Below are 15,817 nucleotides of genomic sequence, written 5' to 3'. Positions count from 1 at the left end.
GTGCACATTTGTGTCTATGTGTCTATGTGTGCGTGTGTGCGTGTGTGTGCATGTGTGTATGTGCGCGCCCGTATGTGTGTGTGTGCATGTGTGTATGTGCGCGCCCATGTGTGTGTGTGTGCGCGTGTGTATGTGCGCGCCCGCGTGTGTATTGTAACATTCTTACCTGCCCCTACTGGACATCTGTCAAAAATAACTACATAGCTCATTGGATTCCTCCAGGATAAATACATATTCTGATTATATTTGGCAGGAGCGGGCGTGGGCGAGGTGGGCGTGGTGATCGTGGACCCACAGGGCCGTGCCGACTCGGTGGAGGTGTCGCTGGAAGACCGCGGGAACAGCGTGTACCGTTGCACGTACCGGCCCGTCACCGAGGGCCCGCACGCTGTGCACATCACCTTCGCCGGGGAGCCCATCCCCCGCAGCCCCTACACCGTTGTCATCTCGCAGGGTGAGCGTGCACATTCACGTGCATGTGTGCTTGTGTGTACACGTGTGTGTGTGTTTGTGAGTGTGGCCAGCGGTAGTGGAGCCGTTAGCTCGCTGTGCTAAGAACTCGGCGAAGCGAGTTCTATTCCCGCTCACGGCCAACACCGATGATGATTATCTGAACTGGTCCTGGTCACCACCACGGCCGGGCGTGGTGGTGGCCACCCACTCCCTCATGAATGTGGCGTGCCAGCCTTCATAGGTGCTTCTTGCTAACAGCATTTACTCCAACAGTCTGTTAAGGCTCATGTGGCCCAGTGGTAGCATGCTCACCACTCGTTGCATAAGGTCACGCTTCTGCCACCCTGGTTAATACTGAAAATACCGCGTGCCGTCTGCTTCACAGTGGACGTTGAAGATCCCATGACGTCATTCGAAACAAGTGCCGACATCACGGTCCAAACTTGCCAAATTCTGAAAATTACACCCAAACTATTGCATTGTTTTTTTCACAACAGCAGCAATGGTCGTCCCCTACTGGCACTAATGCCATCTGGCTTACAGGCAAGAGTGACCTTGTGCCGCAACAGGGACAGCTGCCACTGGCGGGGGGGTGTCCTTGCAAATGCATTGAGATGAATAGATTAGATGCAAGTCACTCGCTCCGAGACGCCGCCAATGTCTGCTGGAGGACAGCTTTATGAGACACACAACTCATCGTTATAATCATGTGTTTGTGTGTGTGCATGCGCTAACGGTAGTGAAGCGGTTAGCGCGTTGCACTACAAACCTGGCAACCCGAGTTCGAGTCCCACTCACGACCAACACCAGTGTCAATTATCTGAACCGGTCCTGGGCCTCCCCTATAACGACTCAGCCTCAAATAAGTACCTGGTGTGGTGTGTAAACATCACTGGGGAGACAAAATCGGCCAGGCGTGGTGTTGGCAACCCACCCACTCGTGTGCCATGCCGGCCTTCATAGGTGCTTGCTAACAGCACTTGCCCCAACAGTCTGTTAAGGCTATACGGTGGATCTTTATATGTTTTTTGTGTTCGTTTGTGTGTGCAGCCTGCAACCCGAGCGCGTGCCGCGCGTGGGGCCGCGGGCTGCAGCCCAAGGGAGTGCGCGTCAAGGAACACGCCGACTTCCGCGTGCACACCAAGGGCGCCGGCACAGGAGAGCTCATTGTCACCATCCGCGGCCCGCGTGAGTGGCTGCGCCCTGCCGACGAGACAAATAAAATGAAGCTGCTTGCTGCCGAGGATGTGCTTGTGCGTGTGTGCGTGAGCGATTCTCGCAACAACTTGCGGGGTGACAGGCAGGTAAAATGCAGCGATTTTGGCACAGGTGTTGCATCTGCCAGTCATCTCAGTCAACTCATGGCACCCGGGTCTGTTCCGTGACATCCTGCCAGCAGCGCGAGCCATCCACAAATCACGTGACGGCCTCCATGTGCACCTAGCCTGGCACAAGCGCTGTGATGAATCCACCACCACTTGGTGGTGAATAGCGGCTACCGGTTCGGTTTTTATACCTCTCTCTCCATCCATCACCATGACCACTGCATGCCTCCACTCATTGAGACTGCATGCGGAGGAGAGAGTGGGGGTCACGGTGGAGAGTTCACGACCCGATGGGCGTTACTTCCCCTCGCCTCTCCCGCAGGTGGCACGGACGAGGCGGTGAAGCGCACAGACGTCGGCGATGGCGTCTTCGAGTTCGAGTACTGCCCCGCGGCGCCCGGGAAGTACACGATCACTATCACTTGGGGCGGCCACAACATCCCTCGCAGGTGACCATGCGCGCGCCCCCGCGGACTCAAGCACGCGCAGCACAGCGACGATCGCAGTTCCAACTCGAGTTACCATTTCAAACGAGCGCTGATTATTCAAATACAGTTTGTTTCTAAAATTTACTGGTAGGCTTTAAAACTTTTTTGCAACCTTCCAGGAAACGATCCTGTTTGTTAACTTAGTGCACAGCAGGTAGGTGCTCCCGATTTCCAGATGAATAAAAAAATAATCGGGCCTAGACACGCGGACTGTCGAACGGTCATACGTCACGCCGCGTGCGACATCTCGTTGTGCGGCTCGCACGGTAACGTTATATTCGCTAATCAGACATTTCTGAGAACAAACGCTTGCGTTTGACAGCGTTACGGAATCCATTACTTTTTTTTACCTTCAAGATTGCTTTGTCCTAACTCTGCTGTTGAAGGGGAGACTCTCAGCCTCTTTGTAATGAAGGCACAGGAATAAATTAGTGATGTACGTTTTGCTGCACCAGCCCTTTCGAGGTGATCGTGGAGGTGGAGGCCGGCACACAGAAGGTGCGGGCCTGGGGGCCCGGCCTCGAGACCGGCGTTGTCGGGAAATCGGCAAACTTCGTGGTGGAGGCCGTGGGGACAGAGGTCGGCACGCTCGGTGAGACGCGCAGATGCACGGCCACACGCATGCACAGCTGCATGCACACACAAAAGACGCGGTCACGCACACACGCTCGTACGCACGTATACATAATGGTGTTAGTCATGACACCCATGTAGGCGGCATTGATGTTGTTGATGCTAACGGTGCCACCGACATTCGTGTCATAGACGGTGACACTGACTGTGACGGTGACACTAACGTCGATGACGATGATGATATTGTTGACGTCTCCCCATTTCCGGCCCTCTCCTCACTCCCCTCCCAACCCCCACCTTCCCCCACCTCGTCGCACCAGGCTTTTCAATCGAGGGGCCGTCGCAGGCGAAGATCGAGTGCGAGGACAAGGGCGACGGCTCGTGCGACGTCTGCTACTGGCCCACGGAGCCGGGCGAGTACGCGGTGCACGTCGTGTGCGACGATGAGGACATCAAGGGCAGCCCCTTCATCGCCCACATCCTCCCGGCACCACTTGACCACTTCCCCGAGCGCGTCAAGGCCCACGGCCCGGGCCTGGCGCACACGGGCTGCGTGGTGGACGCGCCGGCAGAGTTCACCGTGGACGCTCGCGCCGCGGGGAGAGGGGCGCTCAAGATCTATGCCCAGGTGACGCGCGGGCGCACGGGTTGTGGACGGTACTGCAGGTTGCTAAATGAAACATTGGCATAATGTGTCAGGATTCTAATACGGCAGCATGTCAACGAGCCGTCACACAAATTAGTCTGTGCGCAAGCAAGTCGGCACGCTAACTAGACACCATGCGGCCGTGCCAGCGTGCTCACGAGTTGTTCCTCTTAACGAAGCCGCACTCCATCGAGCCAACATGCAAATGAGCCACCTTGCTCACGAATTGGAATTTTGATGCGCTGGCATGCTCAGGGTTTGACACCCTAACGAGTCGGCATGCTAGCGATCTAACTCGCTAACAAGCATGTACGCTACTGAACCAGCACTCTTAATGAGCAGCATGCTAATTAGCTGCCTCACTTGCTGGGTAACACCTGTCAGTGGACACACCAATAGCTTTGGAAACTCAGAGTGTGTGTGTGTGCATGCAGTTAGTGCACTGCGCTATGAACCTTGTGGCCTGAGTTCGATTCCCGCTCACAACCAATAATAGTGGCGAATATTTGAACCGGTTCTGGGCCTCCCCTATGTCGAATCAGCTTTAAATTAGTATGTGGTGAGGTGCGTAAACATCGCACTGGGGAGACAAAGGCGGACGGGCTTGGTACTAGCCACAGAATCCCCTCGTGTGCTTTTTTGTATAGGGGATCTTTTCCTTTGTTAAGTATGTTCAGTTTATTTTGGATGATGATGATGATAAAGGAAACAAAGTTGATGCTGCTGAGGACGATTGTGGTGGTGGTCCTGATAGTGGTGGTGCAGTGAATAGCCTGGTCGCTCGTGACGGTCGGTGTGTGGCGTTGATGAAGATGATGATTATGGTAGTGGTGATGTTGATGATGCTGTCTCTGTTGATGCAGCAGCTGCTGATAATTGTCGTGGTGTTGATCATTAGTGACGGTGGAGTGAATGTTCCATGCTGATGGTCGCTGTGTGGTAGAACGCCGAGGGGGAACTGATCAATGTGGAGGTCCGCGACAACCACGATGGAACGTTCCACTGCTGCTACACTCCGCGCAAGGCCATCAAGCACACCATCATCATCGCGTGGGGCAGCGTCAACATCCCACTCAGCCCCTTCAGGGTGAGCGCCCAACACTTGCAGCAGCAGCAACACTTTTAAATCTTGATTGAAAACTCATTGTGATTAGTTTGTTATTAATCCCCTGCACCTCCGATTAGCATGGTTGGCTATATACGGTGGGAAAGAATTTCAACATACATACAACAACAACCGCACTACAGCTGGGATACCCCGCTGAGTGGTGACGCGGCTGAACGGTAGCAGCGCCCTCACTGCTCGTTACAGGGGGTCGCGGGTCGAATCCAGCGGCTGCCCTGGTTATTACCACAATATACCTATTTGGGATTATACAGCAGTAATCATCGCCCCCTACTGGCAGCAGACCAATGCCCCAGGCCACAATTGCAAATGAGACTTATCCTGGCCTCGAGAGTTCAAGTTCATAACTGGGTTACACAAATAATCTTGGAAGTATAATTGATATAATCGATTATGCCCCTGATTATCGATTCAATTGCTCAACTAATCGGGTAACACAGGGAAAAGAGTCTCACCTCTGCTCCCACATGCCGCTGGATGGGAGGTGATAGGCGAAGCTTGGTGATGTCCGAAGCATCCTCAGACGTGTCACACTGGTTCAGCGTTAATGTGATCACTTTCTGAAGGTTTCGAATTCAAATTCTGGTTGGGGGTTGACTCAGCCCATCATCCCTCAAGGGCCAATAAAATTAGTACGTATTTGTGGGGAAGTCAACAATGGTTGTCATATGGATATATTTGTCACCGCCAGAGCGATGTGGAATTTCCATCATTGGCTCTGCAGGGTTGTAAACGGGGGATCAGAAATCACATGGACTTTTTAGCGTTCACTTTGATTTGCTGACTCGAAGAGATGCCTCACCTGGCGTCTGCACCGCGCGATTCCTTTCGGCCAGGTGAATGTTGGAGAAGGGAGCCACCCGGAGAACGTGAAGGTGTACGGCCCGGGTGTGGAGAAAACCGGCCTCAAGGCCAACTGAGCCGACCTACTTCACCGTCGACTGCAGCCAAGCCGGCCAAGGTGACGCCTCGGCGACAACGGCGCCACGATCGTCCTTATAGTAGACACACAGAGAGATAAACGCACACTGAGATGGAGACAGTCATTACAGAGAGACAAAGACAGGCACACATACTGAGATACAAAGGACACACACTGAGATGGAGATTGAGATACATACCATCACCCGAACTCCGGTCATTCTCGCAACGACTTTAAGCTGGCCATAGAAAACAGATGGTCACTGCATCGCGCACTTTCAGATGCGCGTCTGTGGCCATCTTAAGCGCTGTTTTTTCTGATATTACGAAGCCACTGGAGCTATGCTACTTCTAAATCATCTAGATTGAAAACTAATTTCTTGATAACTTATTTTTGTGTTTACATTGTTGTCCTTCCCCCACACCTCTGATTAGCACAGTTGGCTACATACGGTGCAAAACAAGTTCTACATACATACAGAGATGAAGCCACACTCACACACTCTCTACTTTCTTTCCATCTGACCGCTCAGGTAGCTTCGCGGTAGAGCGAGCGGCCCGCAGTCGGAAGGCCCGGAGTTCAATCCCCAGTTGGTGGTTGACTTGGCCCATCATCTCTCCGGGGTCAATAAAATTAAAACGAGGAATTTCCACGGCTGGCTCTGCAGGGCTGTAAACCAATACCTCTGTAGGACTTGAAATATCACGCGCCACGTGTTTTGTTGCTAGGCAAGCGAGCAGAGTACAGTAGGAGCATCTGAGGACACGGTTGTTGTTGTCGTGGCATTAAGGGGGGGGTCGTTAAGAGACGCGACAGGTGATAGGGGTGACTGAGGACGCAGGCCGGTGATTGGTCAGGTGGGTGAGTGGCTAATGACTGGCGCCGGCCTGGCGGCAATAACATGGTCACGTGAGGCTGGGGGCCTGGGAGCGGGGGACGAGATAATTGATTGGGACTGATTGGTGCGGGGATAAAGGGCACAGCGTAACGGAGAGACGGGAGTCTTGGTTGGGATTAGAGCTGGAGTGGTTGGTGCCCGGGAGAGAGATGGAGCAGCAGTGAGCAGGAATAGATACGATAAGGATAGAGAGAACACAGTGTACGGTAGCAGTGGATAGAGAGAACACAGTGTACGGTAGCAGGGGATAGAGAGAACACAGTGTACGGTAGCAGTGGATAGAGAGAACACAGTGTACGGTAGCAGGGGATAGAGAGAACACAGTGTACGGTAGCAGTGGATAGAGAGAACACAGTGTACGGTAGCAGTGGATAGAGAGAACACAGTGTACGGTAGCAGTGGATAGAGAGAACACAGTGTACGGTAGCAGGGGATAGAGAGAACACAGTGTACGGTAGGAACGGGGAGACATAGATTGTTGTTAATGGCGGGTCGTGCATCGGAGCGAACGGAGAGACACGGAGCGATGATGAGGAGGTGTGAACTCTACGCGTGAATAAACGAGACGAGAAAGACAACGAGAGTACGAGTCCTACACCTCTATTCCCATTTGAGCAGCAGGAGAGTACTTTGTGAAACAGCTGCCACTTTGCAGGGGGAAGTCAAGAGAAAGATAAACTGGTCCCCGCCAATAGCAATGTGGAATTTCCCCAATCGGCGGCGGTTGTGCCGGCGGCTGTGCTGACGGAAGGGTCCCCCTCCTCGCCCCCCCCCCTACGCAGGCGACGTGAGCATCGGCATTAAGTGCGCCCCAGGGGTCGTGGGCCCCACGGAGGCCGACATTGACTTTAACATCATCAAAAACGACAACGACACCTTCACCGTCAAGTACTCGCCACCGGGTGCCGGCCGCTACACCATCATGGTGCTGTTCGCTGAGCAGGTGGGTAGCGCGCTTGCATGCACGCACCATGCGCATATAGACACACGTGCACGAACGGTCGTCACATATGCACGCACACGTGCACACAGACGAAGATCTCCCCGGTGCAAGAGGGAGTGGGTGGCTCCTGTGTCCCCAGTGGCGATGTTAACACACCGCAACTTTGTACTCATTTAATGCCGAGTCGACTTAGGGGAGGCCCTGGACCAGTTCAGATAATAGTCACTGGTGTTGGTGGCCATGAGCGGGAATCAAATTCAGGTCACTGGTTTCATAGCGCAGCACGCTAACCGCAATCCCCCGCCTCAACACACTCCTCACATTCGTGCGTGGGTCCCTGGCTCGGTGAATTGATGAGATACCAGGGATGACACCCCAGTGATGGGACCTCGGTGATGGAGCCTGTGTCGATGGTGGTACTGTGATGTCCAACGCTGCAGGAAATCCCGTCCAGCCCGTTCCGGGTGAAGGTCGACCCATCACACGATGCCAACAAGGTCAAGGCCGAGGGCCCGGGACTCCGGCCACAAGGTGAGCCCTCCACCATCCCCACGAGCCGCCACGGGACTCCCTCCCTACTGACCTGAGCCCCCTACCATCACCACGAGCCACCACCCAACTTGTTGATTATGATGATAATTGTAATGATGCCACTGCTGTTTGTGTTGATGATGGTGCTAATGACTTTAATGATGGTGGGTTTGCTCTAAATTCTCAGGTTTCCTCGCACCATTTATAAATACATTAATTGGCTGAAAACATCTTAATATATAGAGAACAGCAGAGCTCGGGGAATTGTTGGTCATGCCGGCTCATCACCCCCTTGCTGCTCCTGCCGCCTTCCCGCTCGTCTGTGCGATTCCTCCTTGGCTTTTGTGAGAGATGCAATTTGTGTGAACGATAATGCTGTATATAAAACTAATCACGATGATGACGGCAGGCGTGGAAGTGGGCGTGCCAACCCACTTCACGGTGTTCACCAAGGGTGCCGGCAAGGCCGGACTCGAGGTCCACTTTACCAGCTCCACCAAGGGCGACGCCGTGCGCGACTTTGAGATCATTGACAACCACGACTTCACCTACACCGTGCGCTACACGGCCATGCAGCAGGTGCAGCCTCGCCCGATTGCTCACCCATCCGCTCGCCCACCCACTTGCCCACCCACCCGCTCCAAAACCTACTCGCACTATCTCCTAATCCTATCGTCCACTCAACCACCTGCTGAAATGCTCACCTGTTCACCCACTCGCTCACTCACTTATTAACTGACTCACCCACTCACTCACTTATTCAATCACTCACCCACTGGCCTGATAACCGAGTCACACATATTTACGTGATTCACCAGTAAATTTCGATTTAAAGCTTTCGTGACTGCAGGGATTCATCTTCTTGGTTCTTTCGGTAAAGTCACGTAGAAGGGAAGTAATAAAATAATAAAAATAAAACATAATAAAATTATTCTCACGACGTTTCGGCCACAATGCAAGCAGCCGTCCTCAGGTGAAAGCCAGGTCCGTCGAGGCGACAGAGTCTGAATGAAACAGCACACGAGCTTGGAGCATATATATAAGCTGGGCGCCTTGACAAAGGAATTTGCATATCAAGAGGAATTTAGCATATTTATGGAAAATGCAGGAATGTGATTAGTACTGCATATGCATGTGCATTATGCAGGATTAACAGCATCAAAAGGAGCTGCAGTTGCTGCTGCTGCTGCAGTTGCTGCTGCTGCAGTTGCTGCTGCTGCAGTTGCTGCTGCTGCAGTTGCTGCTGCTGCTGCAGTTGCTGCTGCTGCTGCAGTTACTGCTACTGTAGTTGCTGCTGCTGCAGTTGCTGCTGCTGCTGCTGCAGTTGCTGCTGCTGCAGTTGCTGCTGCTGCAGTTGCTGCCTTATCCATTTTAATATAACACTATGTATTATTCTACCCACCCTAATGTGTATATGGATTCTGGCTTAGCAATCATTGGAAGGACGTAATAAACCATTTCGAATCTTAACTGATTGTGTTCACGTTTACGGTGACTTTCAGACCGCGTTCCACTCACTGGCATGGTGCAGTGTGCAGAGTAATGTATGGTGTCGTAATTGTATAGTAAATATATAGCAGTGTGATACACATTAGGGTGGGTAGAATAATACATATTGTTATATTAAAATGGATAAGGCAGCAACTGCAGCAGCAGCAACTGCAGCAGCAGCAACTGCAGCAGCAGCAGCAGAAACTGCAGCAGCAGCAGCAACTGCAGCAGCAGCAGCAACTGCAGCAGCAGCAGCAACTGCAGCAGCAGCAACTGCAGCAGCAGTAACTGCAGCAGCAGCAACTGCAGCAGCAGCCGCAACTGCAACAGCAGCAGCAACTGCAGCAGCAGCAGCAACTGCAGCTCCCTTTGATGCTGTTAATCCTGCATAATGCACATGCAAATGTAGTACTAATCACATTCCTGCATTTCCCATAAATATGCTAAATTCCTCTTGATATGCAAATTCCTTTGTCAAGGCGCCCAGCTTATATATATGCTCCAAGCTCGTGTGCTGTTTCATTCAGACTCTGTCGCCTCGACGGACCTGGTTTTCACCTGAGGACGGCTGCTTGCGTTGTGGCCGAAACGTCGTGAGAATAATTTTATTATGTTTTATTTTTATTATTTTATTACTTCCCTTCTACGTGACTTTACCGAAAGAACCAAGAAGGTGATTCACCAGCTCTTTCCTCCAAAACGCTGGGTCGCAGACATGAGATGAGAGCTGATCGAGTCAAGTTAGCGCAGTCAAATCCAACATGCCTCCCTGGTTAACACTGCAGGTTTATTAATCGTAAGATATGCGCCGTCTGCTTGTACAGTGGACGTTACAGATCGCCCCACGTCATTCAAAAAGTGTAGGCCATTGTGTGCTGGCATCACTGTCCAATTTTGGAAAATTTGAAAAATGACCTACAGCTTACTTACTCAATTGGTATTGCACATTGCAACTGTAAAACCACTGCAGACTGTGCCTTGCTTCGTGATGAATGCCATGTGCTATAAGAACGGTCGCGCGAATACCAAAAGTTCAAGAACTCAAGAGACCAGGATAGGAGCCTCCTTTGCAAGAGTGGCCAGGGACACCAACATTTTTGTAAAAGAAAAAACAGCGATAAAGCGAATAGAAATCAGGGCAAAAGCAATAGCGACGAGGAGCATGAGGGTGACGGTGTCGCCCCTCCCTGGTGTGTCGCCGCAGGGCTCCATGACGGTGGTGGTCACCTATGGCGGGGACCACGTTCCCAAGAGCCCCTTCACCGTCGCCGTGGCGCCGGCACTGGACCTGAGCAAAGTTAAAGTCAGCGGCCTGCAGTCGCGTACGTGGCACGGCGCGGCGTGTGGTATAGCGCGGGCACTGCCGCGAAGTGTGTACCACCATGTGCGTGCATGCGTGTGTTCGTGTATGCATGTATGTAGATCTTCTTTCGCACCGTATGTAGCCAGCCGCACTTAATCGGAGGTGCGTGTGGGGAGTAGTAATGTCATGGTTAGTGCGCTGCTCTACAGAACGCTGTCTGCCTGGATGTGTAGCCGGCGGGGAGGGCGGGTGATGGAGCTGTGTGGGAAGCAGTAGGGTAGTGGTTAGCGTGCTGAGCTATGAACCCAGCGACCCCAGTTCAATTCCTGCTCACGACCAATAACAAGTGATGATTACCTGAACTGGTCCTGGAAATCCCCTAGGCCGACTCATATGAGTACCTGGTGTGGTGTTTAAACATCAGCGGCTGGTATGGTATTGACCGAACTACCCGCTTGTGTGCCGTGCTGGCCTTAATAGGTGCCCATTAACAGCACTTGCCCCAACAGTCCGTGTCGGCGGCACAGGGGGATTTAGATGGGCTCCCTCTGGTGAACGCACCTTCCACCGGAAATGGCGTGATCAATAAACTGCAGGGCTGCGTGATCGATCACTGATGACGATCGCGGCCTCGAATCCGCCAAGCTGCCCTGCATAATTCTCCAGTGTGGGGACTAACCTTGAAGATGTGCGCACCCTCTGCTTCACAGAGTACATTAAAGATCCCCTGACATCCTTGTAAATGATTCGGCCGTTCTGTGCCGGTGTCGCAGTCCAAATTTTGCCAAAGTCTGGAAAACTTTACGTATATCAATTAGGATTTAGATGCATAGCAGCAATCATCACCTCCTACTGGCAAAACTCATGCCCACTCCGCAACCCAGTACTCGGTGACCTTGTTCCACACACGGACAGCTGCCGCTGGGGGTGCCCTTTCAGATGTGTTGAGATGCGACCCAAGTCACTTATCGCGTGAAACGCGACACCCCGGTGGGCAGGGGGCTAAAACGACAACAACAGCAACCTCATCGGCACCGTTCTCATTGTTTAACCGCAGCCTCTGTCCTCCTCCCCCCACTGATTGCGGAGTAGGCGTCGACGTGGGCCGCGAGCAGAGCTTCACCGTGGCAACACGCGACGCCGGCGGGCAGGGAAAGCTGGACGTGCGTGTGTGGGGGCCCTCGCGCAAGCCTGTGCCATGCCGCATAGAGCCGGCGCCCCCCGCGGCCGGGCCAGGCGCCCCCCTCTCCGTGCACTACGTGCCCAAGGAGGAGGGGCCCCACAAGGTGGAGGTGACGTACGACGGGCACCCGGTGCCCGACAGCCCCTTCGCCGTGGAGGCCATCACGCCCGCCGACCCCACCAAGGTGTGGCCTGGCACCACATTCGCCTCCCCCCGCCCCGCCCCCCACCTCCCGCCCTGTTCCATTGTGCTCACGCAGAGCCACTGTTAATAAAGCTGAGAATGTTGGTCTGGTCTGGAAAGCCAACGGGCCACTAGTATTCATTAGCAGATGAAAAAAACAATGTTAAACGCCAAACAAAATGAGTAACGATGCGATCTTCTTTTATCTCTTGTGCGTTCTGGTCTGGCTGTCACTCTCGATGTGAATATTGCACTGACAATTTTTGGCTTGGCGACAGAGAATATGGAAGAATATCTAGAATATCAAACTATATCTACTGGACATCTGTGAAAACTATTGGACATCTGTCAAAAAGAGCTTCATATTTCATCAGATTCTTCCAGTCTTAAGGGGCGCTGAGCCTTCAGCAGGTAGCGGAGTGGGGGCGGGGGCTCAGCCCTCTCCAGTCCCCCGACACCACGGGGCTGGTACCGTGGTGCTCCAGGTGCCGACACAGAGAGTTCCTGCTCAGTGAATCCTCCCCTACCCACCGCACCTCCCCGCCCACTCCCTACATATGCCCCTCTTCCTCACTCTCTTCCACTCCTCCCCACAGGTGCGTGCCTACGGGCCGGGCCTGAGTGGCGGTGAGGTGGGCAAGCCGGCGCCGTTCACCATCGACACGAAGGGTGCCGGCACGGGCGGCTTGGGCCTCACGGTGGAGGGGCCGTGCGAGGCCAAGATCCAGTGCCAGGACAACGGCGATGGCTCGTGCTCCGTGTCGTACCTCCCGACGGCGCCGGGGGAGTACACCATCAACATTCTGTTCGCTGACACCCACGTGCCGGGCTCGCCCTTCCGAGCTCAGGTGCCGCCCCCCCCCTCCTTTCCTATTTCACCCAGCCCCTCCACCCCCATGATGATTGCTTCCAATCGTTTTGCGTGATTTTATTCTGAGTTCTCTCCAATTTCCTGGCGTAGTGAAAAAAAATACGCAGAATGTCACTGAAATCGGCCATTACAACATTCCAATGCTGAGAAATTACCTGAAAAATTACTCTATTGAGATCACGCAGCAGGAGCAACATTGTCTCGGACTAATTTCCTCCCATCGCTAAAGACAAAGATCCCCCATATAGCCTTAACACACTGCTTGGGCCAAGTGCTGTTCACGAGCACCTATGAAGGCCATCGCTAAACACACATATACATGCACACACGCACACACAATACAACTGCTATTGGCCAAACCGAATCCCAAAGTACAAAGTGACGAATTATTTGACAATTTAATTCAGCGAACGCTTCACCCCCGGCGCTGCTGCCCGGCCTCTTCAGGTGCGCCCCTCGTTCGACCCGAGCAAGGTGACGGTTCGGGGCCCCGGGCTGGAGCGCGGCAAGGCGGGCGAGGCGTGCGTCTTCGCGGTGGACTGCTCCCGTGCCGGCACGGCCGAGCTCACTGTGGAGGTGGTGCAGGCGGACGGCGCAGCACGCGCCGAAGTGCGTGTCCACGACAACGGCGATGGCACCTACGCCGTCACCTACGTGCCGCCCGGCCCGGGCCTGTACGCCGTCACCGTGAAGTACGGCGGGGTTCCCGTGCCGCGCGTGCCCGTGCGCGTGCGCATCGAGCCGATCGTCGACACCAGCGGAGTGCGCGTTTTCGGCCCCGGCGTGGAGCCTCGCGGTGAGCGGTGGCGCCGCGGTTGATGCGCGCGGCCAGGCGAGGAGGCCATCGTCCGGCGGTGGTGTCGTCCATGCCAATTTCGCTCGTTGACTCCTCCACCCATGTCGACGACTCGAGCGACTAGACACTGACTGTGTCATCTAATCCACCACCACACTGTGTTCAACCACCACAAATTCACTGCAACAGCAAACCCTGCGCGCGTTACGCCACTACCACAAATTCACTGCAACAACACAACCCGCTCACTCATTCACTCACACAGTCACACGCCCACTCATCCAGCGCACTGTGTTCAACCACCACCATCTCACTGGAGGTTGCAACAACACAACTCGCTCGCTCGCCCATTCACTCACCCACCCACTCACCACTCTGCAGGTCTCAATGATTATCTTTCTCATTTTCTTTCCTTGCACTGTGCCACTTTATATTTACCTTCTCTTCCCACCATCGTCTCTTATTCTCTCAAGCTCTCATGACAATAACCAAGCTCAATTCAAGAAATACGCTTGAAAAGCATTTTTAACAGCATTGTCACGAAGCGATGAGACGCTGTAGCCAAGAGGATAGGCAAGTAGAGTACCATGCGACCAGAGGCAGGGATTGAATCTGAGTTATTTGCAGGTCATATTCAGCCTCCTCGTTTTACACCCCCTTTTGGCAAATACCAGTTCCACTGTGTGCATGAGTTTAGCTATGGGGGGAATACCACAGAACCCAGAGGAAACACATGCAGAACAGGGGAAGATAACGTATAAATGCCACACACTCACTCTAATCTAATGTAATGTTTTATTTATAGAGCACCTTCACACAATGCGCTTATCATAATTTAAAATAACGGTGACAAAATAGAATGATGTAGATGGCAGGGCAGTGCAAGGATTGAGAAATGAGTGACCGCGATTGAGGGTACTTAGGGATCACAAACGGTTGGGGAGGTACAGGAAGGAAACCACCAAACTCCACACAGAAAGGCGCCTGAGCCGGAAATTGAACCCAGACCCTTCTTGCTGAGAGGCACGAGCATTGTTCCCACTGCGCCGCCGCCACCGTGCCACCCCTAAGCTTGGCCATTGTGTATCCCCTCACCCCAGGCGTGCTGCGTGAGGTGAGCACCGAGTTCACCGTGGATGCTCGCTCCCTGTTCTCTGCTCGCTCCACGACCACCACCACCACCACGACGACCACCGTGGCAAGGGGCAGCCCGGGGGTGGCTGCAGGGAAGGTGCGGGCGCGCCTCACGGGGCCGTCGGGCACCAAGACGGACGCCACGCTCACCGACCAGGGAGACGGCACCTACCGCGCCGAGTACACCGCCTACGAGGAGGGTACGCACGGGGGGGCCGGGTCCGGGGTTCTCTGGGCCAACGGATGTAGGACCCGGGCTTGGGGCGTAGCGACGGCACCCGAGCGGTGGTAACGTGTTTGCTGTTTTTTTGCGGAGGTTCGCGGTTCGAATCTGGCGAGCCGCCCCGGTCAATACTGCGGTGTGCTTGTTCACCGTAAGTCTGCCACCTGCGTACTGGCGCCAGTGTCAAAATGTATTGAAAAATTACACTGCAAACACTAAATTGGGATCACACACACACATACGTCGTAACATCATTCACTACTTGCAGACTCGATTCGTATGAAAAACACAGCGGCCTCCGCAATAGCCCTGCGCTCTAAGAATTACACGAATAACCAAGTGCACTTGATAATTGCCGTTATTACCTCGCACAGTTCACTGATCGCGCTTTTCCTCTCGTCAACTTCCACTGTCAATGTGGAGAGGCACGCGCCGCGAGTCTGAATTTAAAGCTGAGAAATGGTAACCAGCGCCGCCACCGCACCTCTGTGTGTACTGAGTGGTGATTGTTCCCAGCGATTTTGGTTCCTTGCGTCCCATATCACTTCGGAGACTGCAGTCTGCGCTAGTATCTGGCATTAATACACAGTTGATGACGATGACGACGATGATGATAAATGATCATATGCATTGATTGATACAACTATGATGATTCTGATAATAAATATTTGATGATGATACTAGTGATTCTGACAAACATATGACGATGATGTTAATGATATTTGATT

General features: G+C 53.4%; 1 protein-coding gene across 1 annotated transcript in view; it reads left to right on the top strand.

Moving 5' to 3' along the window:
• Positions 1–15,817, top strand: part of LOC133342729 (filamin-C-like) — a 58,458-nt gene that overhangs the window by 18,189 nt on the left and 24,452 nt on the right. The window contains 16 exon segments of the mRNA XM_061552069.1: positions 254–454; positions 1,504–1,641; positions 2,101–2,227; positions 2,722–2,858; positions 3,160–3,467; positions 4,429–4,572; positions 5,448–5,528; positions 5,530–5,572; positions 7,214–7,374; positions 7,815–7,905; positions 8,315–8,484; positions 10,601–10,718; positions 11,792–12,066; positions 12,662–12,913; positions 13,384–13,732; positions 14,833–15,066. Of these exon segments, the coding sequence (XP_061408053.1) occupies positions 254–454; positions 1,504–1,641; positions 2,101–2,227; positions 2,722–2,858; positions 3,160–3,467; positions 4,429–4,572; positions 5,448–5,528; positions 5,530–5,572; positions 7,214–7,374; positions 7,815–7,905; positions 8,315–8,484; positions 10,601–10,718; positions 11,792–12,066; positions 12,662–12,913; positions 13,384–13,732; positions 14,833–15,066 (2,829 nt within the window).

This window comes from Lethenteron reissneri, chromosome 15 (genome assembly GCF_015708825.2).
Source record: "Lethenteron reissneri isolate LAM-NWPU_2019-01 chromosome 15, ASM1570882v1, whole genome shotgun sequence".
NCBI lineage: Eukaryota > Metazoa > Chordata > Hyperoartia > Petromyzontiformes > Petromyzontidae > Lethenteron > Lethenteron reissneri.
Note: the sequence above shows the minus strand (reverse complement) of the source record. Positions and strands in the feature narration are given on the sequence as shown.